This window comes from Corvus moneduloides, chromosome Z (genome assembly GCF_009650955.1).
Source record: "Corvus moneduloides isolate bCorMon1 chromosome Z, bCorMon1.pri, whole genome shotgun sequence".
Taxonomy (NCBI): Eukaryota; Metazoa; Chordata; class Aves; order Passeriformes; family Corvidae; genus Corvus; species Corvus moneduloides.
Window position 1 is genome coordinate 45,820,869 of NC_045511.1, and position 25,670 is coordinate 45,846,538.

Sequence of the window (25,670 nt, forward strand, 5' to 3'; positions counted from 1 at the left end):
TTTTCTAAAGCCTAATTAATACTTGCTGCACTTCTGAAAGGCATGGCTGTTCAATACCTATTGGAGTTTGACAGGAGTACTGCCAGAGAGGCTTTATTGGGCTAAAGGAACAAATTATGCTCAGAAATGTAAGGCCAAACATCTGTTTCTTTGACAGCTGAAGAAGGTTAAGAATTATTGTTGATGTTTTGTCTTTATCAGTAAGACTTGTTACAGCTGCTCTCATCCATTAGATTAAGACCCATCACAACAAAATCTCCTTAAATGAAGGTATACCTACGTAACCGTGCACAGTGCAGTGTGTCTCGCCCAGAGGTAGCCTGCTCTGCCAGGAGCACTAAGAACAGGACGATGTTTATTCACTGCAAGCAGTGAGCCTTGGGAAGGTTACAGTCCGAGGGCTCAACCAGACAGCTCTACAAATTGCTGTTTTCCCAGTTTTTCAAGGAAATGGAGTTATTTGAAAGCTAGAGACCTCTAAAACTCTATTAAGAGAGAGCATGTAGTGGCTTAAAAAGGCCCCTATTTAGAATCAGCTCTACCCAAAATGTATTTTAGGCTGCTACCTCCAGACTCAGGCAAAAGCTCATGACTGGAACATTATAAAAAGAAAACTGAAAGTACTTGAGAATACCTAGCCTAGTGCTAGCTCAAAAATCACTTTATGTAAGTGAAGAGGGGGGAAATATGATGGTGGTCCAAGCATATAACTGAACTCTGTGCCATTAGCTGTGTTACGCACCCACGTGGGAAGAGAAGCCACTTCCAACAAGAGCCTGGCACATCACCTCTCCTGCCTGAGTCATGCAAAATGGTTTCACTCCCAGTCCCTTTTTCCAGAAACATACCATGGAGACAACAGTATTTGGAGATTTTAGCTGAAGAGCCAAAACCTTGTAACTCTAGTGGGAGTGAATTCACAGGGTTCTTCCTGTAAGGGCATGCACGTAATTTAATTTTCTGGACTGTCTACGTAGAAATATCCCCCTTCAAAGACATATACCCACAAAATGAAACTTGCTATCATTGAATGATGAATCCAATGTAGACAGGATGTTGGACTTTGACGCACCATTTCAGTGGACTTTTGACATACCATTTCAAGAAATATCCAGCAAATAAGTAATATTTAACAGAAGGTCAGACTACAAAGTCTACAAAATAGTTTTGCTAGTGAGAGGCCAAATGTGTACAGTCTGCAAGAAGGAGGATGTTGCTAAATTCTCCACATGCCATTGCTGTTCCTAGGCTATAAATATGACGTACCATGTGAGTTTGGGGTTGTGAACAGTTAGCAACTTCATCTATGCTTTGCTCATAACAAAAACTATGCATTTCAGTCATCTCACTATCTCCTGCAGGAGAATATTTCATTAAAAGTGAGACTTGCTTAGGATTTTATTGAAAATTCCTTATTTGGGAAAAAGGTAGTTGAGAAATCCCTGGGACATCTCCTTTCAGCAACTACCACTTCCTGTCCCTCTGCCCCTGCTCCCCTCCCCTCTTCCAGGCAAAAACTCATTATTCCTTCTCTTCCTGCTGAAAAGGCACTGATTAAAATGACCTACAGCACATCTGGACTACATTAGGATATGATTTGATTAAGGCATTCATCACTTGCTCTTTTGGCACGTGGAGAATTAAGATAATGGTGGAGGAAAATGGTATTAACTAAACTGGCTATTCCAGCTCATAGACTCCTCTTCTTTAAAACTCCTTCAGATTGCCCAGTTCCTCAGTTGTGAGTTCTTTTTTACCTAATTACAGAAAATGGAAATAAACAGTGGTTAATTCATTTATTGTTGGCAAGATCACTAAAGCCCACTAAGCTGTAATATTAAGAGTTGCTGTATTTCTCAGACAATTTGCTATTTGATAGGAAATGCTTGCTTGGAGCTATTTTAAACAGTCATAAAAAGGCTCAGCATTTAACGGCAAGCAGCACCTCGCATTTCTGTAGAAAGAGAAGTTTGACACATTCCAGATCAAATTGCTTTAGAGAGGGGGAAAGACCAGGCCTTCTCAAGAGAGTATTGTTTACTAGCACATCACACAAGCAATAGCTTGGTTTTCAGTATTTGATCTGACTGTATGAGACTTCAGCTATGGAGTCTGTGTACATAAAAGCCAAAGCACAGGCTAGAAGGAAAGAGCAAGTCACCTTGGCTTCCAGATACTTTCCCCTAAAATACCCTTCCCCATTTCTCAGGAGTTAAAGAATGTGCTATCCTGGTGCATGCACAGAGGTATCAACTAAGTGTCACAGCGTGTGTCAAATGCCATAAAACGCAGGAATGCTGTTGCTGCTAAATGTGACTGCTCACAGTACTATGCCTAATTTCCTTCAGTGTTAAACAACTAAAAGATGACGCTGAACAGACACCTTGAAAGCCTCTCTATGAACTGAAATTTGCTTTACAGTGTCAAGAAGGATAACACACAAGAAGGATAACTAGTGGGAAACATACCCCGTCAGAGCAACTAAAAACTCAGCCAGAAGACTTTGCAAGTGCTGTCTGAAGAATATAGACACTGAATGTGCTGGGCGCTTCTCCTAGTTAATATGTGCACAGGATATAAAAAATTATCTTTTCTCCTTAGGATCAATATCCTCCTGTATTACACCCAGTAGAAAGCTGTAAATTTCACTACTGCTTACAATGAACAAACCAGCTACAGAGCAAAGAATTCCACAAATATCATCTGGAAAAATGGTGTTTTAAATACTCCTCCCAATACAGAATGATAAAGACTAAATGTGATAGATAACATGCGTCAGGTCAGAAATCTTAGCTTTCTCTCCATTTCTGTAAACTCTGAAGCAAACCCTGAAAATGCTGTTTTCCAAAAAGGCCTTCGCTTTTTTTGGCTTGTTAAGTCAAATTCCTTCCTCAGCTCCTTACAGTACTGTGATGTCACAGGCTAAGGGAGAGCTGTTAAAAAAAAAAAGAAGCCCATACCCTCAGTCCATTCACACAAAGAGTCTCTTTTACAAGGAAAATGCCAGTTCACACCACTTAGAAAGAGCACGGCTTCACTTAACCTGTAAGGGAGCCACCTCCTTAGAGACACTTTCAAAAACACTGTGTTGGCAACAGACCTAAAGCTCTGTTTTCAGCTAGCATAAGCAGGAGTTTACTGTTGTAGGTTTTTTGTGGCTAGATGTGTTTGGGTTTTTTGGTTGGTTGGTTGGTTTTTAAATTTTTTTGTTGCTTTTGTTGTTGTTTTTGTTGGGGTTTTTTTCTGTTTGTTTTGTTTTGTTGGAGCTTTTAATTGGGTTCTGTTTGGATTGTTTGGCTATGTTTTTTTTGAGGGGAGAGGGTGGAAAGGGGCTGGTGGGGAGAGCCACAACCTAACAACACAGCATGTGGCTGGCTTAGTACTAAGAATCAGCAATTACATGAAGGGCTGCTGTGAAAGACACAAGCTCCAAGCTGTAATTAGCAGTAATTTTTACCTATCAGGAAACAAAAAAAGACTTGACTACATTCTTTCCACAGGAGAGGCTGAAATGTTACCTGAAGTGCCTAGGCCGCCTTTGGTAAGCTGTTTCAGAAGACTCAGGTCAGGGTAGGGGTGCACAGCTTATATGGAAAGTATCAGTCAGAAGGAAAACAACTGGACACAAGGAGTGCAAAAACAACCCAACAACAATCCACCCATGAAAACAAACAAACAAAAAACCCCCACCCAAATTTAGTAGGGTGATGGAGAAAAAAAGCGGCACATTTTCTACGGCACAGTACCTGTTCATTACTGCTGCCTGTGGGCTAGTGACATTTGAGTACCCCTGGATTAAGTTTCCTGGAGGCTTCATAGTTTAAGCTAAAAACATGAGCTATGCTGACCAGACATTCCCTGCAAAGGGCCTCTGGACTTTGGGTTAAAATGGCTTGAATTTAATGTCAGACGTGATGCCACAGATGACACAGCTCAAACAAATTTATTCACCTGAGGAATTACATAAGATATTGACTTGTTTTCTTACTACTGCTAGGCTGCTAGGGCATCAGCCATTCTTTACCAGCAACGATGAAAATGAAGGTGACATTTTTGACAGGAGAACCTTTGAAGGCAGTGGTAGTTCACTTCACCAGACACTCCACAACCTGCCTGAGCCACATTAAATGAGGCAAGTCAAGCCTCTACATTTTTAAAATGGGTAGGTAAGAAACTCTTTGTCACGTGTTGAATGAATCTGTGAAAAGAGAATGTAAATAGGGTTCTCACCAGAAGAAAAAAAGGCACTCAACATCCCTGTCCTAAGCTAAGAGTGACTTTGGTGAGCCTAAAGTGACAGGAAATACTGTGTGCCTTCACATAACACTTCCCATAATGTCTGCACAGTAGAGGGGTAGATATTTTAATAAGCAGTTACAGATTTTACAGTATTAGCTATTTTGGATCATCCCAGAATTTTACACTATGAAGAGGGAAGTGTCCCACGGAGAAATAAAATACCCTATTTAAAATGCAAACAGATTTAAAATGCAATTTCTATAGCTGATTATTGATTCAATATGAAGTTTAGGTAACCTTGCCTCACCTGTGGTCACAGGATATTTATCTTTGGTGCTCTCCTTCATACCAGCCATCTAAAGCCCCACACGCCCAGGAGGTCACTGGAGGACAGAGCTGTAACTGGAGCACTACCCAGGTGTGCAGGAGATGGAGCTCAAGACCCTTGCTTGATACAGACTCAGGGGAGTTGGACATGCATATGCTCAGTTTTCACCGAACCCTACAAGAGCTGCACTAGATAATTTTATTTTTTTTTAAGAGACCTGTTTCTCATACCAACTAGTTTTGGAAAATGCACTGGTATGCTGCAAGAAGGAATGGGCTAGTGGTAATGAAGTGTGTTCAGTATTGCAGTGTAGCTCAGCAGCAAAGGCAGCAGATACACCCTGCTAAACCCTTTTCTGCTGCTCCTGGTCTCAGCTAAAACCAACAACCTTTCTCCCCTCAGGAATTCAGACTCACCATTGCCATCAACTTAAAGTAAGTTGGGGTTTTTCCTACTTTTTGTTGTTTGTGGTTTTTCTTTCCTTTAAAGCATCAGTCCCATCCAAAAGAACCTGAAGTTTATTTTTAAAAATAAATAGAAATTGTAGTGTTCTTGGTTGAAACAAAAAGTTCAAACAGAAACTTGAAACAGCTGAACGATCAAGAAACAAATAAAAATGAAGAAATCTAACTCAAAATGATCCAAGAATAATTAAAAATTATTCCTTTTAACTTCCTGAAGTGCAAAGATTCTTGACATATCTCAATTTTTAACCAACTCTTCTTCACTACTATAACCAGTAATCCCCTGGGTCCCCTACATCATGCCATACTGAAATGAAGTAGGTCTACAAGAGTGAAATGCTTTTCTCTGGTAAAGAGTCTCTATCAGTATCAGAGATCTGCTGAACCATCAGCAAATACTATCTTCTAGAGACATCAAGGGCAAGACTACAAAAGACAGAGTGCTGGCCTCCGAATCTGAGAAAAAAAAGGACCCTTACAAAGTGATTTACCTGCTTCAGACCCTAATCTTCCAAATTTGCAGCACAAAAGCACATTATATCCAAGCACGCTGCGTTTCATGGCCAAATCTGTGTGTATGAAATGTTAGTGTAAGCAGGCAACTCCTATTTTTTTTCTGTAGCTCTGAGGATCCTTAGGTCTGCAGCCAAACTCGTCTCTCAGAGTGGCAGGTCGTGTGGAATGCTGGTGCTGAGCAGCCACACGACTGCTCTGCCCATGCCAAGAGGCCACCTGTAGAGGCAGATGAGGCGTGTAAGCAAGACCTCAACCAGTCAAGGAAAAATATGTAGGTGGCACCAAGTTCTCTGCCAGGGCCTTCGCTTTGGGAGGCATCTTTAATCTGAAACAGCCCTCCTCTGTGAAGGAAATACATCATGTACCCTCTTCATTATACATGATGAGGTGCTGAATGTAGGGCACAAGCTATGCTATGACTGTTTCTGGGAGAGAACACACCAGATTTTAGCAGCTGGTTTCAGCTTAGGCTTTTGGTTCAACACACATTTTTTAAAAATGTGGCAGAAACAGTGATTTGCAGTGTTGTATCTTCTGATTAAGCAGTAACAAAATTACAGCACAAGCCCTTTCAGTTACCTCAGGCCACAGATGCTTCCCTGTCAGCCCAAACACCTTCCCACACTGTACCTGTACCACTTGAACCACAGAGTCATTGTTACAACCTTGTAAAGGGTTAATTCTGCTCTTTTAACTTGTGGGAAAAGGGTAAAAAAAGAGGGAAAAAAAGAAAAGGAAAAAAAAAGTGTTCCTCTTCATGGAAAGTATAAGAGCTTAACATAAATGAAACAAATCCTCTTGTGCATCCCCTTCCTGTTCAGGGAGTAAATACCCTGCCTGACTTTCTGAGTCTGTTGGACTACCACCATTATGACTATTAAATGACTATTAAATTAATGATGTGCAATAGCAGAAGAAAAAACAAGTATCGAAACTCTTCCCTTACCCCCTTCTGTATCAGCAGTCTTTTCATGACATACCTCACTGGAGGAAGTGCTATTGTTCTCCTCTCTATGACAGCAAAGTTGCCTGCACGTGAGGGAAGGTCTGACAGGCCCAGGGTCACCACTTCTGCTCAATATTTTCAAACTATGATCTCCACAGACATCTCTGTCTGGGACTGTAAAATGAAGTGCCACAGAAGGCTGGCTGCTGGAAGCAAAACTGGTGCTTAAGCACACGACTGCTGGAGTTTACTAAACATTTTAAGGCTCTCCTTCTCATTTTTAATACCTCCTCTACAAATCTACCCTTACCAAGCCAGCAGAGGATTAAATATGGGTGGTGAATATCAGAGGGCATCCTGTGCAAGGAACCAGAGTAAAACAACAAAGACACAGGACATATGGTAAGGCTTTTAATGCCAGCTTGTCACTCGCTGGTTCAGTGCTTTTTCACTTTTAAGTGAATTGCTCCATTCCCCAGCCTTCTCTCCAGGTAAAACATTTCTGACCTCTCTGCATGGCCCCATCAGGATGAAGAGAGGCAGGGAGCACATCTCAGGGGAGGGGATGTAGTTTTCTGAGCAGGTGCCCATTCACCTGTGATGCCAGTCCAATCATACTTGCTCACAAGCTAATTTTCAATTTTTTGGCAGAGACAGCTCCTAACAGCCAGGGAAGGCAGTTTGACAGAATTCCTTTTTGCAACAAAAACTTTTTTAAAATAAATAGTTTTCTTGGATATTTCCTCTTGTTTAAGGGGCTATTTGAAAACAAGCAATTACAAAGAATTTCATCTGGTGAGCAATCTTAATTGTTCTTCCTCTTCCTTCTGAGGAAATCACACGCTTTAAACCCAAAGGCCACTTTTATTTATTTTATGAGTACAAATTGGCTCTGTCAGTTTAATTTCCCCTGGCACTGTAACCAGACCTGCTGTTCTTATGAAGAAGAACAGTATGAGACAACCAGTGTAAGAGAGAAATAAAACCAGTTTCTGAGATCGGCAGTATGGACAGCACACTCACACCTCAAACCTCTCCTTTCCAGAGAGGACCCCCCACCTGAAACCCGTGTTTCAAACAAAGTCTTGACTGCCTCTGTAGCAGCAGGAGAATAACTGCTCAGCATGAATTACTCAAGGATGGCTACCAAAATAAATTCCAATAGGAAACCTTCACATTAACCCTTAATGAGGGAGCAGAGGGGGCTCTTACATTTCACTAGTGCTTTGCATTTTCTGATGATTTGCAGTGAGGAGGTGCAAAGTAGCTGTTTTTTGCTGCCACTTTCACAAGGGACACTGCTTACTGCTCTGACACTGCTTACTGTCAGGGCTGTGTGTTCTTATGGCAGAAAAAGACTATGGCTTCTCTGGAAAAAAAAAAGCCTCCAGTCTGTACGTGTACTCACATGAATGTCTACTCACCCTGGAAGCTGGGCTACGTAACGTAAGTAGGAAACCTTTAACCCTGGTGAAAACGAAGAGTTTGTGTTCAACACAACCCAAAGAATACCTGGAGGCCCTCTCTTGATGCCATTTGGATTGAAATTCATTTCCAATGCTAAAACTGGTCTTCATTTGTATTTCCATGCTGAACAGGTAAAACTTCTTAAAAGATGTGTTCACACTTGATTGCTCTGAAAACTGGGGCTTTGGGGGCATTCTCCATTCAAAAACAAAGTGGCATGTGGCATGTTTACTACTCCCAGCAGAGCAAACATAAAATACCTTGTCAAAACTACCAGGGATGGAGCCATAAATGCCAATCAGCTGAGAATGCTACGTGTCATGAAAAGATGAGGGCTGGAAAAACAAGTGAGAAAGGTCATACAGCATCCCACTTACTTCTTTTCCTCAGATACTGACAGTTAATATTTAAGGAGCTGCTCATCTCCTTATGTGCTTTCGCATGCAAACAAGGAATCAGAAATGAAAAGTTACTTGGGTTTGTTGCAAGCCATTTAGTGGGGGAAGGACTTCCTCTTGTCTTTTCTCCACTTTTTCAGTGCCTCTCAAAAGTGCTGTCTTACCCACACACTTTTGTTGTGGGTACTGAGGTGGGTGAAAACTCCACAACCTGTGACATCACATGTGACCACTGTCATCACGCAGTGTGATTCCTGTGGCCATGTACTACAGTCACTTTGCAGTAAACTCTTCACCTCCACTCTTCTGAGGTTTAAAAGTCTAAAGCTTACTTAAGCATCTCTCACTGGAGGGGTATGCAAGCATCTGAGTGCCTCCTTAGTCTTCAAGGTGAGATAACCCAAGCTGGCCTGACCTGCACTCACAGTAGGAGTAGGAAGCCACTCTGCCCTGCTGCAAGCCATCTATAGCTGCTCTGTGCTCTAGGTGTGAGTTGTGCATGGACGCCAAAGGGATAACTGAGCAGTCCTCTATCAGCTGCCCAATGGGAATGGTCCTGTGCAGGCTCCTGCCTCTCCTAAACAAAAGGTAATTTGAAGAAGCTTTCTCTGGAATGATTTTAAATGTTGTTAGCACTTGAGATGACCTGTCATCCTACACGCTGAGGCTGTTTCTCAGGCAAACACAAAAGACAAGGAAAAATATCCCAAATCAAACCAGTCCACAACCACCCCAGTTAAAACAAGCAATTTATTGTGGTAGCAAGGAACCTATGCACAGTGTTTGTTTTGATTTGTTTAGATAAGGAGGCTGGAAACAAAGATCCTCAGGAATTTTGAAAAAGCTGATAGAAAAATGTTTGGTTTTAAACAGAACAAAATGTTTAGGTAACTCCCAGACTCCCAGTCTTGCAAGATGGAGTTATGTTTGTTAATTTCTATTAATTCAGCCAAAATCTTAAGCTTCTTAACTCTTGCCATCTTGCAAAGTTACATGTCCTGCACTTGCAAAACAGAGAGTAATGTTCAGAGTTACGGGAAGCATAATTTCTTTGTGGAGTCAAACTCTTTCCCATGTGGTGGTCTTCTAGATGCAGAGTTGCTGTAGCTTTGAACAGACACAGTACTTTAACTAAACACATACACAAAAGATTGGAAAGGAGAGATCTCAACCATCTAGAACAAAAAAGAACACTTGTTTACAATAACAGCACTCACTGATATCTGCCATTTACCTAAAGGAGACCAGTAAGAAGCACAGGACAGCTTATCAACATAAATTGATTATGAGCAGTCTACTACAAACCAAGATTAATACTACAAAATGGCAAACGGCCCCAAGCTTAGAAAATATGTGTGTGTTTCAAGCTGCATTTAATGCTTCTTTTGCTGCAATTACTCAGCTGTTATTTCTTCTACACTTAATATTGGCAAACTGGTCAAAACACACCCAACTTTATTCTATAACAATTCATTTGTTTCATTAATAGGGTAGCTGTTTTTTTCTAAACAGGGTAGCTCTCTTTATCGAACAACAGTAGCAGCAATAAAATTACTTTATGCCAGGGAAAAGATCCTTCAAACTCTCTTCCCCTGATTTCCTCCCTCTCACCCCAAACCCTGAACCCCCTGCCCTTCACCATCACCCAGCACCAGCAGAGTGTTCAGAGGGAATCCTGCATAGCACCACAACGATGCTGACTGGCCAACTGATGTTAAGTTTCTCCTGTGACAGGCAGCAAATTCTGAGGCTAAACTTCGCAAGAGCTCAGGATTCAAACAATTGCATTTTCCTTGAAGAACTGCTGAACACACCTTAGGAGGTACAGGCAGGCCATTTCTGGTCTAAAACCACAGCTTAAGTTCATTTCATAAAAACCTTCAAGAAATGAATATTCTTGCTTTCCTATGACTCCAGAAAGATGTGGGAAATGCAAGCACAAGGAAGATGTCTACTGGTCACAAGCTTAAGTCTTAGACATACATCTATCAACAGTGGAGGATGATGCCATCCAGCAAGACCACACAAACAAAGATAAGAACTGTGATGCTTAATCAAATGAACATTTCAGGAAATGTTAAGGCATCTTCAACTACAAAAGAAACACAAACATGCATTCCCCGATCACAGTGATTTTCTAGCGTTTAGAGGCAATTACTTAAATTTTTCCAGTAGTGTCTTACCGATAAGCTTGTGTCAGGCTGGTTTATCTTCCAAGTCATTATAAACTTCCTCTAATGCTCCCTGCTATAAAACTAAGCTTCACTGAATTGATGGCAATGTGCAAAGAAGTGTAGATACAATTGCAGCATAATATCCTACATAAGTTCAGCATTAAAACTGAGCTCATTCTTCAAGTAATTAATCAGTGCAAATAATTCGGTTCTCTCTAAGCAAGTGAAATGCAATACAACAACATGAATTCTCCTGAAAATCAGGATCCCCCCTGAAATTCCACAGCTTTCTGAGACACAAGATTTCAACTATAAAATTAAACAGGCGAGAACAGGAATGAGCTTGCTGACAGTAAATGCACTGAAACAAGCACCATGTGCCACTATAAGCACACTCCTCTGATGCAATAATATTTTCTTATTTAAAAAAATGCTGGGTAGGAAACATCTGAACTGTCTTTCACACTCTGGAGGGGGAAGTGAAGAAGAATGCTGAAGGAGATTTACTGTAGTGAGGCAGAAACCCCTCACAAATACAAGACATTCCCAAGCAGCACAACTTGTCCTAGGACAAAGTAGATGCTCAAGTTCACATAAATGAAGGAAAAGGCACTCTGAAAATCAACACATGTGCATACAGGTTTGCACATACTTAATCTTGAAGTCTGAGACTGTGAAACTCATGTGCACTTCAAAAGAAATATCAATTTGAATAAAAGATGTGTAATACCCAAGCCTTATTAAAGGGCTGGCTACAGATAACTTTTACCTGTGTGATAATTAATTCACAGCACATGTGGAAGAGCCTATTTTTATTGATAAGAACATTACATGATTTCTTAATGACATGATTTTCGTTTTCTAAAAATTATCCTCCTGCAAATTTATTTAAGTCCTCATTTAAGAACTGATAGTGAAAAGCTCTCTGTAAATCTGTATTCTTGTGTGAAATAGAGAGCTTTTAGGACTGTTGCTGATACCCTAACTGGGCAGTGTTGCGGTATCTGTCAGTTTCTTGTCATTAGAGATTAAACATATGAATTAGGCCCTGTACACAGACAGTGCAAACTGTTAAGTATTGACAGACCTCAAATCTTACTATATAAATACTGTGCTATTGGTTGAAAGTTTACTAATCTCAGAATTATCTGGGGCAACTGTTTATCTCCTTTTTCTTTTGTTTTTATTTTTTTTTACAGGGCTGATTTTCCTTCACACTAAGACTTGCCTACATCTTTTGCCAAGACAAAAAGACATTGCAGCAGTTGTAAATACACTGTGAACACACATTGTAAACACACAATGTTCATTTTGAAGCTCTCCATATATTGCTAATTACCTCTCCAAATATTGCTATACTGCTAATCTTAAGCTCATTACCTCTGCTTGCAAGACATAGCAAATGCACTTGCAGCAGTCTACACTGCTCAAAGCAACAGATGAGAAGACACACAGTGGTTCCCTAGCTGCTGGAGCCTACCCTCCAAGTGCTCTGCCCCGTCAGTGTGCTGTAAGATACATCTTCAAGTTAATTTATTAATGAAAAGGTTCACCACTTGCCAACTATGGGCCAGACCCTGAGACAACAATCAGTGACAGGAGGCCTCCCATCATTGCTGTCACTTAAGAGGAAACTCTTTTGTTGTCACTCTTGGCCAGCCTTGAGTATTACAGATGCTCCATGGGGGACACCTGCCAGAGGCCTTCTTTGCTCCATCACTTGTGAGAGACAAACAGGAGCTGCTCCTTCTTGGAGACTGGAGAACTTGCAATTGTGATTACACATGTTAACTTGTGCGTCTGAAATTTCTCTTTCCTGAGTTTTTTCCAGAATGTTTTCTCTTCCTTCTATTGATCACTGGTTTTCTTCAAGCTTTCTGTTCAGTGCCAGCTGTTCCTCTTCTTCCTCTGGCTTCTTCTATCCACTGCCTACTTGCATCTTTGTAAAAAAGGTCATGCTAAGTGCATCAAGCCACGTTCCTTCCATATAGCATCCTGCAATAGCAACATCCTGTGATTTTAGCCCATTCACCCTGCCTCTGCCCAAGCTGGCTTCCACTGAGGTTCTGTGTATGGATCCCACTCAGAACATAATGCTGAAACACAGCTCATCAACTGCCCAGCAGTCCTCCTGCCTGGCCTTTTCCAAGTGTTCAGCTACAATCTGGGTTTACAGATCAGTCTCTCACTCTAGTCAAACATCAGCACTGAGGCATTTGTTTTTAATTCCCTCCTCCTATTACAATAATAGCAACAATAAAATCAACCCATAATGATTTCCTGGGCTCAAATCAACTGCTCAGCAAATGAGGGCTCTAACAATGACAAGAATGCAGGGTTTTGGAAAGTAATTGCAAATGTTGTTCTAGCTTGTGTCCCCTGTCTACAGCTGTCTGTAGGAGCAGTGAGAGGCTCTCTGCTGCAGCGAACATTCAGGAATTGCAGTAATCACACCTGCATGGAGAACAAGCTTGTCCCTTCCTCTTTGTGGCATCTATCTATCTATCTATCTATCTATCCATCTATATCTATCTATATGTCTAGAGGGAAACAGACAGGGAGCAGTTCTCACTATGGTAACTGTGGGGCCAGAGGATGACTTTATGCTGAGCTTCATCTCTTGCATCTATGCACTTAACAATATATCCTACCTCATGGCAAATTCTAAGCAAAGGAAAGGCTGCCCAGCTTGAATTGTCTTCCCAACCTATACTCCTGTAGGAAAAATTGCACAGAGGCAACTGGAGAAACATGGGATGGCACTGCAATTGCATGTATTAACGGATGCAGTCTAGAAAGTGTAGGCACAAGAAGAAATACATAACGCCTTTCTGTCATTCTTTTGCTGTTACAGGGATAATGGGCAGAACAACACCTTGTGTATTTCTAGTCCCACCATACAAGTACCTCTAACCACACTGTAGGCATCTAGGTGTTTCACAACATGCCAGGAAATTACCTTAATTTCACAGAGTATTTGCAATCAGTATTTTAAAAAACATTTTCTGTAGCAGACCACCCTCTCAGTCCATTTTACAAAACCATGAAGGTTTTGTAAAATTAAGGAGGTCACCAAACTGCGACAACCTAAAACTGGTGAAATGCTTGAAAAAATAATAAGCATTAAGCAGCATGTCAAATATTTGACTCATGACAAGGAAACAAACTTGTGAATTAGATGCCTGGGCATTAATGCCTTAGTATGACACTGCACCCAAGATGCCTTGTAAAGGCTCTGAGATTTTACCTGGGAGCTGCTGGTGAATGGTTCTGTGACAACACCTCCTCACCCTCCAGTGTAGCTGTCCTTTCCTGCAATACATAGCATAAACTGGCCCAAAATTTCACACAAAATTGTAACACGGTTCAGGGGGAAAGGCAGAGCAGCTTCAAACTCTGGGAGGAAGAGCTGGATTACCACCTTGTGAATTACTTGTGGAGCATTACCAACTGAAAGGGAGCCACCAACAGGGGAAACCATGCAACTCACAGCTCCTGTTGTAAGATCGTTACTCTAGCATGAAATTCTAACACATTTGTCCATTTTGAAACCTCTTCCCCCACAGACAACCGTTCTGCACACAACCATAGGGAGGGCAAGGACTGTTGTCAGTAAAAGCCAGTGTGGGGCTTGTGAGAAATTTCTTATGACAGCTGTCCTTTGTCTACCAAACTAAACACTCATGCCGCAATCAGTCCTTTTTTGGGGTTTTGTATTGATCTTTCTTCCTTCCACAGCTGAACATATACCCTTAGAAAAGGGCAACAGTGTAACCATGGAGCACTCCAAGGACACCATCTGCCCTTTCAGGATCACAGCCTTAGACAGTATCTCAGCTTTGCTTTCATTTCTAACTGCTGCTTCTCTGAACAACTGGGTCGTAAACAGGGCTTTAGCTTGCTAGAGAGAGTTAACATCGATATTTGTTTTGCATTATTAATACATACTGTAAAAGGGCTGGAACTGTAACTACTTATAGGCTGAATGCCTAACATTTGGAGTACAAGCTGTTTGTTTGGTGTTTGCCTAGCTCTGGTCTGAACAGGTCATACAGCAGATTTGGGGCAAACCTTGGCTGTTTACTTTCTCAGGAGCAGCCACAGGGCCTGGGGAAGAGACTGGGAGAGAGGCAGCTCTCAGCTGAAGCAGCCATACGTGCCTGTGGCATCCCATTAGAAACTCCTTCCCCTTGCCCAAAACTGCTTCCTCCTGCTGTAGGCTCCTTAAAAAATGCTTAAGCACCTGTCTAACTTTATTGCCCCCATTTGGCTTCTCTGGTTTTAATGCAGGAGCTTAGAAACTCAGGATGCTGGGAAAAAACTCAAGCTGATTTTCACACAACAAAAACATCACAGCAATCCCTGCCTGCCCCCTACCTCCTCCCCACCCTGACTGACATTTGGTGGTTTCCCTTTCTGACTGACAGCTTAACAAGAACTCAGTGTTCAAAAAGAACTTTTATGAGGAAGAAGAAAATTTATTTTATTTTTCTTTTTATGTACTTTGTAACTCACAAAGTGACAGCAGAGTTTTGTGAGGTGAATACCATTTATCAAAACTGACACACTCAAAATGAGGCAGGGACCTAAATTAGTTATTGTAACTAAAAAAACAAATACAACAGCTAATCTCAAAATTGAATTCGTATTCCTTATGAGGACCTAAAACTGGCAGTACTCATCATGTGAGAACTCTGACCTATAAATAATCTTAGCTTAGAACAAATGAACATTTTTGCATAATGCATTACAGTTTTCTGGCAGAACAAAAAATAACACCAGACCAAAGCCATGTCTCGTTTTTAAGGAAAAAAACCCAAGCCAGTAAAGCCAACCTCCAAAAAAGGAAATGTCTAATCTACAAGTGCAAGTATTCAAGCATGTCTCCAGCCCTTCTCATTCCGTTTAATAAGAGAGGAAACCAGGCCACCAGAAGTTTACAGACTAATGCAATTACAGGGTGGCTCAATAAGCACTGATTTGTCTGTTCTCTCTGACATGCAATATAAAGCTATGCTAACAGGTCTGGCTTTCCTTTCACAAAGCTGAATACTCACAAATCAATCACAATGGATGTTTTTCAGGAGGGAAATAGCAAGCAGTTGTTGGCAAATATATGAATGACCATTTCTTATAGCTATTTTTAAGATCCATTAACTAACTAAATAATTGGATTTACCTATAAATAACAAATGTATTTTCATCAGATAGCATTTAACATTTCTTACATCACCGGTGAAAAAAAATCCTCTTAGCAGTATTAAAAGGCAAATAAAATTAAACTCATAATCACAGCACCACTTCAGAATCACCACGAACTTTGAACAATTCTGTGAATACAAGGATACAAGTGTACCATTAAAAAGTCACTTGCTGAAAAAAAAGCCACTTGAAGAAAAACCAAGTTGTTTTGCTGTTTGCAAGTGGGATGAACGTGGGAATCAGCCTCTCTTCTGGAATGGTGAGTGGCAGTTTGCACATGGACAACAGCAGAGATCTGGACCAGCTCCAGATGTATTGAAAGCAGAGCTCATTGTTTTTAGGAACCACAAACACTACAGACCAGGCCCTTAAAAGAAAACTGCTGGAATCCTGATGGTTAAGGTCAAACTCCCAGAACTGGTTTCTGACACCTGTTTCTAGGACAGATAGATCTAGATGTTACTGATGTATATACATTCACATCTGAATGCTAAATTTCAAGTATTCAATAAATGACAAATTTGAGGTTGTCATTGTCCCATCAAGAGGAAAAATAAAATATACATTAGAATGCCAATCCAATCGCTAACTTACAGTGCTTAAGAATCTCAGATTCTGAAAAGAAAGGAGTACAATACTACTTGATTTTCACCACAGCCTGTATAGGAAAGTTGCCAAGACTACTTCAAGAGTTTGCTGATCGTTGAGTCTAAAACACCCATACCACAGTCCAAGGGCTGACATTTCTCCTAACCAAGGACCATCGTTATTCACATTGTCCACTACAAGGGAAAATACCCAGCTTGTAGAAGGATAATTCAACTAGGCAGGCCCTGAGTAGGACCTCTGTGTTGTTCTGTGAGGGCATGGAAAGAGTCTTGTTTTTCTACCCAGAAACGCCATTCATACCATCCTGGTATTCTGTTCAGTGGAAACCATCATGCTTTGCTGTACCTTCCAACTTTGTATAGACATGCATGAAGCAGTATTTCATATTATGTCAGCTGATAATTTCAGGAAACACATGTGGACAGAGCATTGCTGAGTAAGTCAGCTAAGCAGAAATTACCCAAAGGAAATATATGCCTTCAACTAAGGAATTGTGAACATCTCAGCAACTAAGTAACAACATAGCTAATGTGCTTATCAGTGCGTTAGCAGCGACATCACTTCTTACCAATTAGCGTCTCAAAAAGAATAAAGAAAAGATCATAGCTTTGTGAGGTGATTCGACAGAAGCACTGCCCAAACCTGCAGCATAATTAAGGGAATGTCTTCAAAGCAGAGCTCACCCAGACTCACACCTCTGTGTTGCAGACCCTCCCACTGCTCTGGTTTGCACACAGATGCCTCATTCCTGGGTTTGGGAGAACTACCGTTCTGGCCTAGTAATTCAGGCTGGAGGCCACATGGATCCTGGGTTCATCTCGGAACTGGTGTGAGTGGCTGCCAGTGCTCCTCATCCAACCCTAAGAATGAGTCCGCATCTGTCTGATGTCAACGCACATGGCAATTTCGTAGTGGAAATGGTAATATAAGTACGGCCCTAAACTATGCTGAAACTGCGAAAAGAACTCTTAACTAAGGCACTTCACCTTGACCATTTCATCAGGAAATCTGATAAATGCTCAGAAGCTCTCAGCACAGCTCAGATGGGGACCTCAATGTTCTTGATAAAATCCTAGTTCTAAACCAGCAATAATAACCTGGTCACAGCCTCCAACGAGAGCTTAGCAAAGAGGTGGACACATGAAGGCAGGCTGCAATATCAGGTGACAACAAGATGAAAGCAGTATGAATGAAAAGTGGCGGTCACGCACATGCCATCAACACTACTCTTCTCAGCCACAGGTGTGTGCTGGCATCACAAGGGTAAGACTTGAAGGAAGACAGTGAGAATGTTTTCCAGGTAGTTAGACAGACTGTAATTAAAGCCATAAGCCATAACTTCTTCCAACCTCACAGGTTATGCAAGGTAAAAAACAAACAAAAAAGCCTCCCAATCTGTAGTTTTCAGACAAAGCCTATCTCTCAGAGCAGGAAGGAGCACAAGACATTTCTGATTGCACTGGGGAGTGTTCAGGAAGACCATGAGTAAAATAATGCCTATTTTCTAACAGGAAGACCTTAGCAGTGGTTATAATTAATGGAGGGAACAATTTATTAAGGGCTGTGATTAATACTCCCTTATAGGACATGTGGAATCAAAACTGGATGTTTTTCTAAAAGATAAGATGTAATCCAAACAAAAATCAATTTGGGGAAATCCACTAGTCTGTGTCACAATGCCAATCATAATGGGATCACAGCTGATGCTTTTAACTTTATAACCCATGAATATAGTGAGTCATGAATATCAACAGTACTGTTCCTTCCCCCAGTGAAGTGTCTGGTGATATGATGCCTAGATGTGGGCGGGTTATGATTAATGATATATTTTACTATGACTTTGCTCAAGAACTGTTTTCCCTGATGATTTCCATGGCTTGGACAAGTTCTTTTTCCAGGAATTATGATTAAAAAATTGACTTCAGCAAAAGCTCAATGTTTTTGTATTTATATCCATGTATGTTTTCCCAGCACAAAACGAGCAAAGATATTCTAATGGGAAGTGGAGACAAGTTTTAATTATTTAGAATTTATACCAAAATGGCCCAGATAAATTCATAAACACATAATCAGAATTCCTAATTTACTGCCAGGAGACGGCAATGAAGGTACACAGCAGCTCAAACACAACAATTGTAACTCTCTTGAAAAGGAGTCCTGAAAGTCTCTCTCACTGAACGAGGACAATAAACATAGTAGACAGCTCAAAACAGCTTAAGACACTTCTGCTGGACAGCTTCTGTTTACAGGTCAGGGAATTTGGTGATATCATCACTCCTCCTTTCCCCAATTTATCTCATTCCTTTCTTCGGCCATCTCCAATCTCTCAGTCATATGAAAAACAAAGGGCAGTGAGAGCAGACCTGTGTTCCATTGGGTCAGCATTAAAAGACTGAAAACTAAGAAGGGAAAAAGAAGTTGAAGAGAACTGGGAACACTTTTGAAAGGCAGAAGGGCATCACGTGGGAACAGAAACAACAGCCTAGAAGTGGTTTAAGTGCAGTGTGTAGCAGTGTGACTAGCAATTAATAGAGATTAAATGACCCAGGTTACTATAATAATGTGCACAAACTGGTATTGCTGGCACTTGATGGAACCAAAGCTCCCTAATCAAACAGCAATAAAAATAATCCCATTTGCTCAGATGCCATTACTAAAGTCCCAGGAAGCCAAGAATTGCCAGCACAAAAATGTGGCTATATAGGCCTTTTTATTTTCCTCATGTTTTTAAGCTGTTAACAGTGAGTCTGACTTTTTTCCAAGCTTTTCTCTGCTACCAGAAAAAGCTAGAATCTTTTCTTTACTTTTAAAAATTCTTTTAGATAGTTACTCTTTAAAAATTCTTCTATGCTCCTTCAGTCACATGAACTCTGATTTCCAGCAAAATGCTCACTTTCCAACACTCAAAAAAAAAAAAAAAAAAAAAAAAGGCAGTACAGAGAGGACAAAAACACTTCTGTGCAAGCAAGCACCATCCAGCCACGGTGGGCATTCACGGCTCACTCTTCTGAAGTTTACCTTATAGAACACTGAGATTCTTTGCTAGGACCTTTTATGTTGAGAAGAGAACGGGCAGTATGTGATCCAAGTCTATGCAACTGGAGTCATCTTCTGCTACTGCATTATATTAAGTGCAAGTCAGCTCCTTGCAGCATGCTTTTGTATCTACTTGCTATCAAGACAGATTATCAGTCTGAAAACACCACTTCAGATGTAAGACAAGAGGATTGTTTTTCACTGTGCAGTGCTGTTTATTTGCCTGGCAACACAGGTTCTTGTAAGAGCTAGGGAGTTATGTTAGATACCACCCTCAAGCTTCTCCTGCCTGAAAAATGTCAGGAAATTGTATCAGCTCTTTAGTCTGAAGACAAGCAGCCATGAGTTGATTCATCTGAATCACTGGAGACATACTGAGGACACTTTTGGTTAAGTATTGGCTTTCAATGCCATAGTTAGGAATATGTGGTAGTTGGAATCCAGGAACCACCAGCTAGAAACTATTATTTGCAGTAATCATAATGAGTATTTCTTCCAAATCCTGGCTTTACCACATCACTTGATAAAATATAAAAATCTAGAGACGCTAGAACTAAGAGATGTATGTGTAAAAGAAAAGCACCACCCCACCCAGCCAAATGCACCTCAACAATATTAAAGGACCACATCTACCTTTACTGTTAAGACCTTTCCACTTTTTTTCTGATCTAATTCAAAACAATTTAGTGCAAACATACAGACTCAACAGTTCAGTAAAAATCAGAATGCCAAGCCTGATGGAGCAACTGCAGAACTCTGATGATTTACAGCCTTTATTTGTTTCTTGTAAGGCTTATGATGTCCTTTAGTCACACACCTGGAAAGACTGCGACTCTGCTTTAGGGAATTTATGTTCCTGCAGTTCCTCCTTACTTCCTAAGGGCTTTGCACAAATTACAGCTTTTTAAATGAGCAGCGTTCATTAAAACAAATTATCTGTACTGCAGCACTGCCTGGATGTGCCCCTAATGAGCCTTAGAGCAGTTTTGCTATGTACCAGGAGACTAGAGGCAGCCCTGCCTTTTCACTAATCATACCTGTGCTAACTCCAAAGCCCCCAGCAATAATGTTTCGGCAAAGCTTCTCCATTTTTGGCATCACTATAAATATTACCTTCAAACTACCATCATATTATCTTTGTACACTCAACCCTGCACTAGTCCAAATCAAGGAGAATTTTGCTGTGGACTTCAACAGAAGCATGCTGTAAGCCTGAATGCTGATCACATGCAATGGTGAGCTGGACAGTCTTTCAAGTATGAAATGCTAAATGGTGACTTTGGCTGGGCCTAAGAGAGAAGAAATACTGCAGCCTTCCTCTAGCAATATACTCCTCGACAGTATACTTTAATCAGCTGTCTAATTAATATGATTTAATAAATATTAATGTACAACAGTGTCTGCACAGGCAAAAGGTAATATGAAACTTATCACTGGCTTGACTAGATTAACTCATTGCAATAGAGAAATGCAAATAAGTAACAAATCCAAACATTTATATTAAACTGCACTGTTTATTTTAAACACATAGAAGGCAGATTTGTACATGGAGGGCTATGGACACCTTCCATATTGCTGCCACACTTGAAGTTTTAAACCAGTCCAGCATTACCCAGAGAAAGTCCTGTGGAATTCAGACTTTCTGAGCACAGCTCTACATAAAACACTTCACAGCTTGATCCTGGCTAGTAGTCCATGCACATCTGCAATGAATGGCTGGTATGCAGACAGCAGGCTACGACTTCATAGCCTGGCACAGTCATAGCAGTCATTACTTCATCCATATAGGGATGCAGTACCACTTTTTTGGGAGAAGCCATCTCTGGCTGATTTTGAGCAAGCAATTATGGAAAGAAAGCTGAGAGTATCACTGAGAGTATCACTTACTTCCATGAAGTGGCCATCCTGAGGAATTGCAATTAGAACAGAAATACACATATTCCTATCTGAGCTGGTATCACAACCACAATATTGTCCTGCAAGGGCAGTAAATATATTTAATCTTTTAACCTTTTTTTGACAGCAAGTGGGCACTTGATTTCATTTGATGTGAGTGTTCCCCAGGCACCCTATTTAATTTTTGGCTTAAGAAATACCCTGAGCTGAAGCTCAGACACTGAACTGCAGCCAATGCTGGCAGCTTTCTGACACCTTAATGCATTTGGATACAAACATCCAAAATTTATTATCATTGCTCTAGTACTTGCACAGTTCTGTACAGCATAGAATTCAGTGAAGAATGCCATGCCTTCAGGGACCCACTGGACACATGGCCAAATTTTCTCTTCATCTATAGCTTCTGGTAATATACTGGGTGTCTCAGACATGCTGTAACTTATGACTGTGAATCTGTCTATGTTAAAATAGAAACAGGACAAAAAAACCACTTCATGGACTTTCTGAGGTTTTTTTTTCAGTAATGCTTGATTAAGACACCAGGGGGAAAAGGGAGAAACTTCTGCAGAAATTGTGGTTAGATAACTGCTAATTTTGCAAACCATACATTGCAGATTCATATTTATTCAGAAGTAAGCTTTCATGATATAGTAAGGAATAGTTGAGAAACTAAAGTCTCTGCTGAAAGGGATCCCAGACCCAGCTGAGAACCTGCTCCAGCTGGAAAATTTCACAAATACCAGCCCTTTGGAAGTCCTGGGCCACCCTTTTTACAGCACAAAATCCCACCTCCATCCCAAAGAAGATTATGTAATGATTGATAAGTGATCTATACAATCTGTATAGTTGAATCCTTTAAGATAAAAGGATTAGAAAGGGAATAGTCAAAATGGACTTAGCAACAACGAATTCAAACTGTCCACATATAGAAAACATAGGTGTACACAGGTCTTGCTCATTCTGTTTTTAAGTACGCACTTTCTAGAGAGACTGATAGAAAAAATCAAACTTCAGATATCATAAAAGCTAGTGAGATACAAGTCTTGCTAGTTGTAAGAACAAAATGGTGCAGTTAACATTTTAATATTGGTTCACCTCTTTTGGTTCACCTCTTTCAAGGAGGGAGACAGAAAAAGACAGATCAGGAGACACTATTTAGAAACCATAATTTCCAGTATTTTGTTGCAACTTCTGAAGCTATAAACCTATTTTCAAAGTTTAAAGATCTTCTGTCATTTGGCACTTTTGGAAAGAAAACCCATACCAAGTGTTTCAAGAGTTGTGATAATATCAGGAGAGCTGAGGAAATGCAATAGGTATTTTTGAATTGCAAACTAACTCTTTCATATTAAATGCCATCAGAGACTAGTAAACTGGTTTCATGGAAAAGAATACTGCCATGTACTGTGAGAATAAGTGTAGAAATAATGACACCCAAATTAATTTAAGGTTACACTTTTCAGATGCCAATCTTGACCATAGTTGTTCTACTGCTACAGTTAATTGTACTTTTGCGAATCCTCAACACTAAAGGTTTTGAAGAAAATCCAATTTAGAAGACAACTAACAATTACTAAGCAACTAGAGTGACTTAGAATCAGAAGTTCTGGATTTCACTCTCCTATTTGCTGCTGACTTGATGCATGACCTTGAATAAAAAACTTACCCAGACTGCAATCCTACCTTAACATGTGTCTCCTAAGACTGCTATGAGGTTTAATTCATTAATCCATCCCTATAAACCTTTGAAAAGCTTAAGGATAGAAGGGCCTATGGAACTTAAAATGATTAACAATATTTTCCTACACAGAGGTACACAGTGATGTATGTTTGATGTATGAATACAAAAGCAGAGACATATAAACATACACGATATGTTTTCACAGAACTTCTGACTTGTTCCCTCAAGTTACAGCTATTTGAAAATATGCAATGAAGAAATGAACAAGACACATCCCTACAGATCCTTCATTTTCTGTGTAAGTAGCTCTAATGCTGCCTCCCCTTTACAGCACATTCATGCAATTACAAATTATGGTTGTTTAACAATATTATAAAAATAAATCATTCTTACCCTCAAACCCTGCTCCATGGACAAGCAGAGGACCTGCCAGGGTGCTGTGTACCTGAACATGTTTGGCCCCTTTTGAAGACAGACAAATAGCAAAAGGCACACAAGTCTCTCAGGTCTCCGGCTTGGTTTGCATCTGAGGGATGCTTAAATAAAGAGAAATCTTTCAGATGTACTCTTCAAGGGGCCACTCGAGCAGACTCTTAAGACAGTGTTACAGCCATTCCACTTGCACCCCGAGGAACTGAATAACTAATTCAGTAAGAGGCTTTTTTCCTCAGGAAGAGCTTAGCTCAAACTCAATTAGCATAAATAGGATGACAACCTTTGAACCTCCCACTCCTCACCTCTCAGAGGAGAGGATGGGGGACACCATGTCACGGCAGGGTCGCTCCTTCTCCTCCAAATCTTGAGTTTGTTTGTGTTTCCATTGCAGGCATTTGACTCTACTTCACAAGTCCAGAAACAGCTATCAGAGACAATCTGTAGCTTTGCCTTCTTTATTTTTGCTATTACCTTTTAGCCTGACTGAAAGGAAATCCCTCTTCCTCCTGTCAGGAGGGATTCCCTCCTGTCCCTGTCTCCGGCATCCTGACCTCTACTTGGCAATCGGCATAATAATAAATAATAAATTCACACAGAAGCTGCTATGATCACTCTCATGTTACAGTCACTACATTAAATAAAATTACCACCCTAAATTAGACTGAAAGGTTTCCTCCAAAATACCCCCCGACTGAAGTCTTTGCAACGCTGAAAATAAGATATACTGCAGCCTTGCTCATGGTTTAACTTTCCTCAATGGTTATCATTTTTTCAATTAGAGAATAAGGCCTATTCTCAGAGACATTAAACTGGTAAAAGAGCAAAGCTCAGTTATTTTCTACTTTTATGTGATTTCATTGATGAACCAAAAAGGCACTTGTGAACCCTACTCCTGCCCAGAAAACAGTGGGATGCTGTACACATACCACTGCCACATTTGCTTTTCTTTTATTGCAGTTGTTTGTATGCACAAACCATCACAGATGCAAGTCCATACAAACAGATCAAGCAACTAGATTGTCCTGGTTTCTTTCTTTAGCTTCAATAGAGGGAGAAGAAGTAATTTTAGATTTATATCGACTCAAATCTGACTCAGTGTACCTCAATATTTTATCTCCAGTACTTGTACTGCAGCAATGCCACCCAAATAAATTACAGGGATGCAGGAAGAACTGTACAAGAGTTGTCTCTATAGACACTCCTACCAGAGAACGGAGGCTGGGCTCAGCACTGCTCCCCCTTCAGCTCAATGTACAGAAAGCATAGTTCTGCGAGTCCTACTGGAGCACACACTACTGTTCTGTGAGGAAAATTCTCTGAAAAAATGTTCCTCCCCATAAATATTTTGTCTTTCTTGACAATGAAGGGACAGACAGCCACTGAAAACAGCCAGACCCTACTAAAGCACTGATTTGACCAAGTACTTGGCAATAACACACACACCTGAGGTCTGGACTAGCATGGATACAGGAGAACTTAGGTTAAAACACAAGATAGAGGAAATGCTGCCTTCTGCTAAAGCAACACTAAGTTACTTCAGTACAGCCAAGGGTAGGACTGTGGATTTTGGTGAGAAATGGTCATTATACACATCCTTTGAACCTTCTCATGGCCAGATTTGCAAACAAATGATGTGGCAAACAAACAAGCCTGTCTGCATGCATCTTCATCTTGTACCTTCTTAGTAACTTTCTTTTTTTCCTCTTCTTTCTTTTTCCTCATTACCTATATGATGAAGTTTATACCACAGTATCTAACTCTAAATACCACAGCATTTAAACTCCAAATTTAAATGAGAATATAGATACAGAATGGATCAACCTAAGTACTAAGATACAATTCTGCAGACTTGACAATGAACTAAGTCTGCAAAAATACCTGAAACCCAGGAGATCGTAAGGAAAATACTAATGACAAAATGTTTTACCTTAACATAGAATATTAAACAAGCTTCTTAAAAAGAAGACCTCTGATCTTTGATTTTCATAGTGGAACAACTGAGTGCTCTTGAACAGCTCAGAAACCAGCTAGCTGGAAATATGGTGATATATCAGCCATATTTAGAACAGTTAATTAACTGTGAACAACACATTGAAGCTGCTTTTACATCTTTTGCATTAAGAAAAGAGAATTCATGCAAGTAAACAGTTAAAAATGCATAATCTGAACTTTTATGACCTTACACACATACAAATATAATTTGCTTATTTTCTGCAGAAGTAAGCCATCTTTTTTCCCCTTTCACTCTAAGCTTTTCCTCCTTTCTTTTAAATTAGGAA

General features: G+C 40.4%; 1 protein-coding gene across 9 annotated transcripts in view; it reads right to left on the bottom strand.

Annotated features, from left to right (window-relative positions):
* PALM2AKAP2 (PALM2 and AKAP2 fusion) overlaps positions 1–25,670 on the bottom strand; it is a 265,964-nt gene that overhangs the window by 29,262 nt on the left and 211,032 nt on the right. Inside the window, exon 1 of one of the 9 annotated variants that reach the window (XM_032097541.1) lies at positions 23,350–23,590. The exons of 7 other annotated variants lie outside the window; for them this stretch is intronic. In XM_032097541.1, coding sequence (XP_031953432.1) covers positions 23,350–23,409 — 60 coding nt within the window. In that variant the 5' untranslated portion in view covers positions 23,410–23,590. Of the gene's footprint in view, positions 1–9,969; positions 9,976–23,349; positions 23,591–25,670 lie in introns of those variants that run through there. One more of the 9 variants, XM_032097542.1, reaches the window with a different exon arrangement.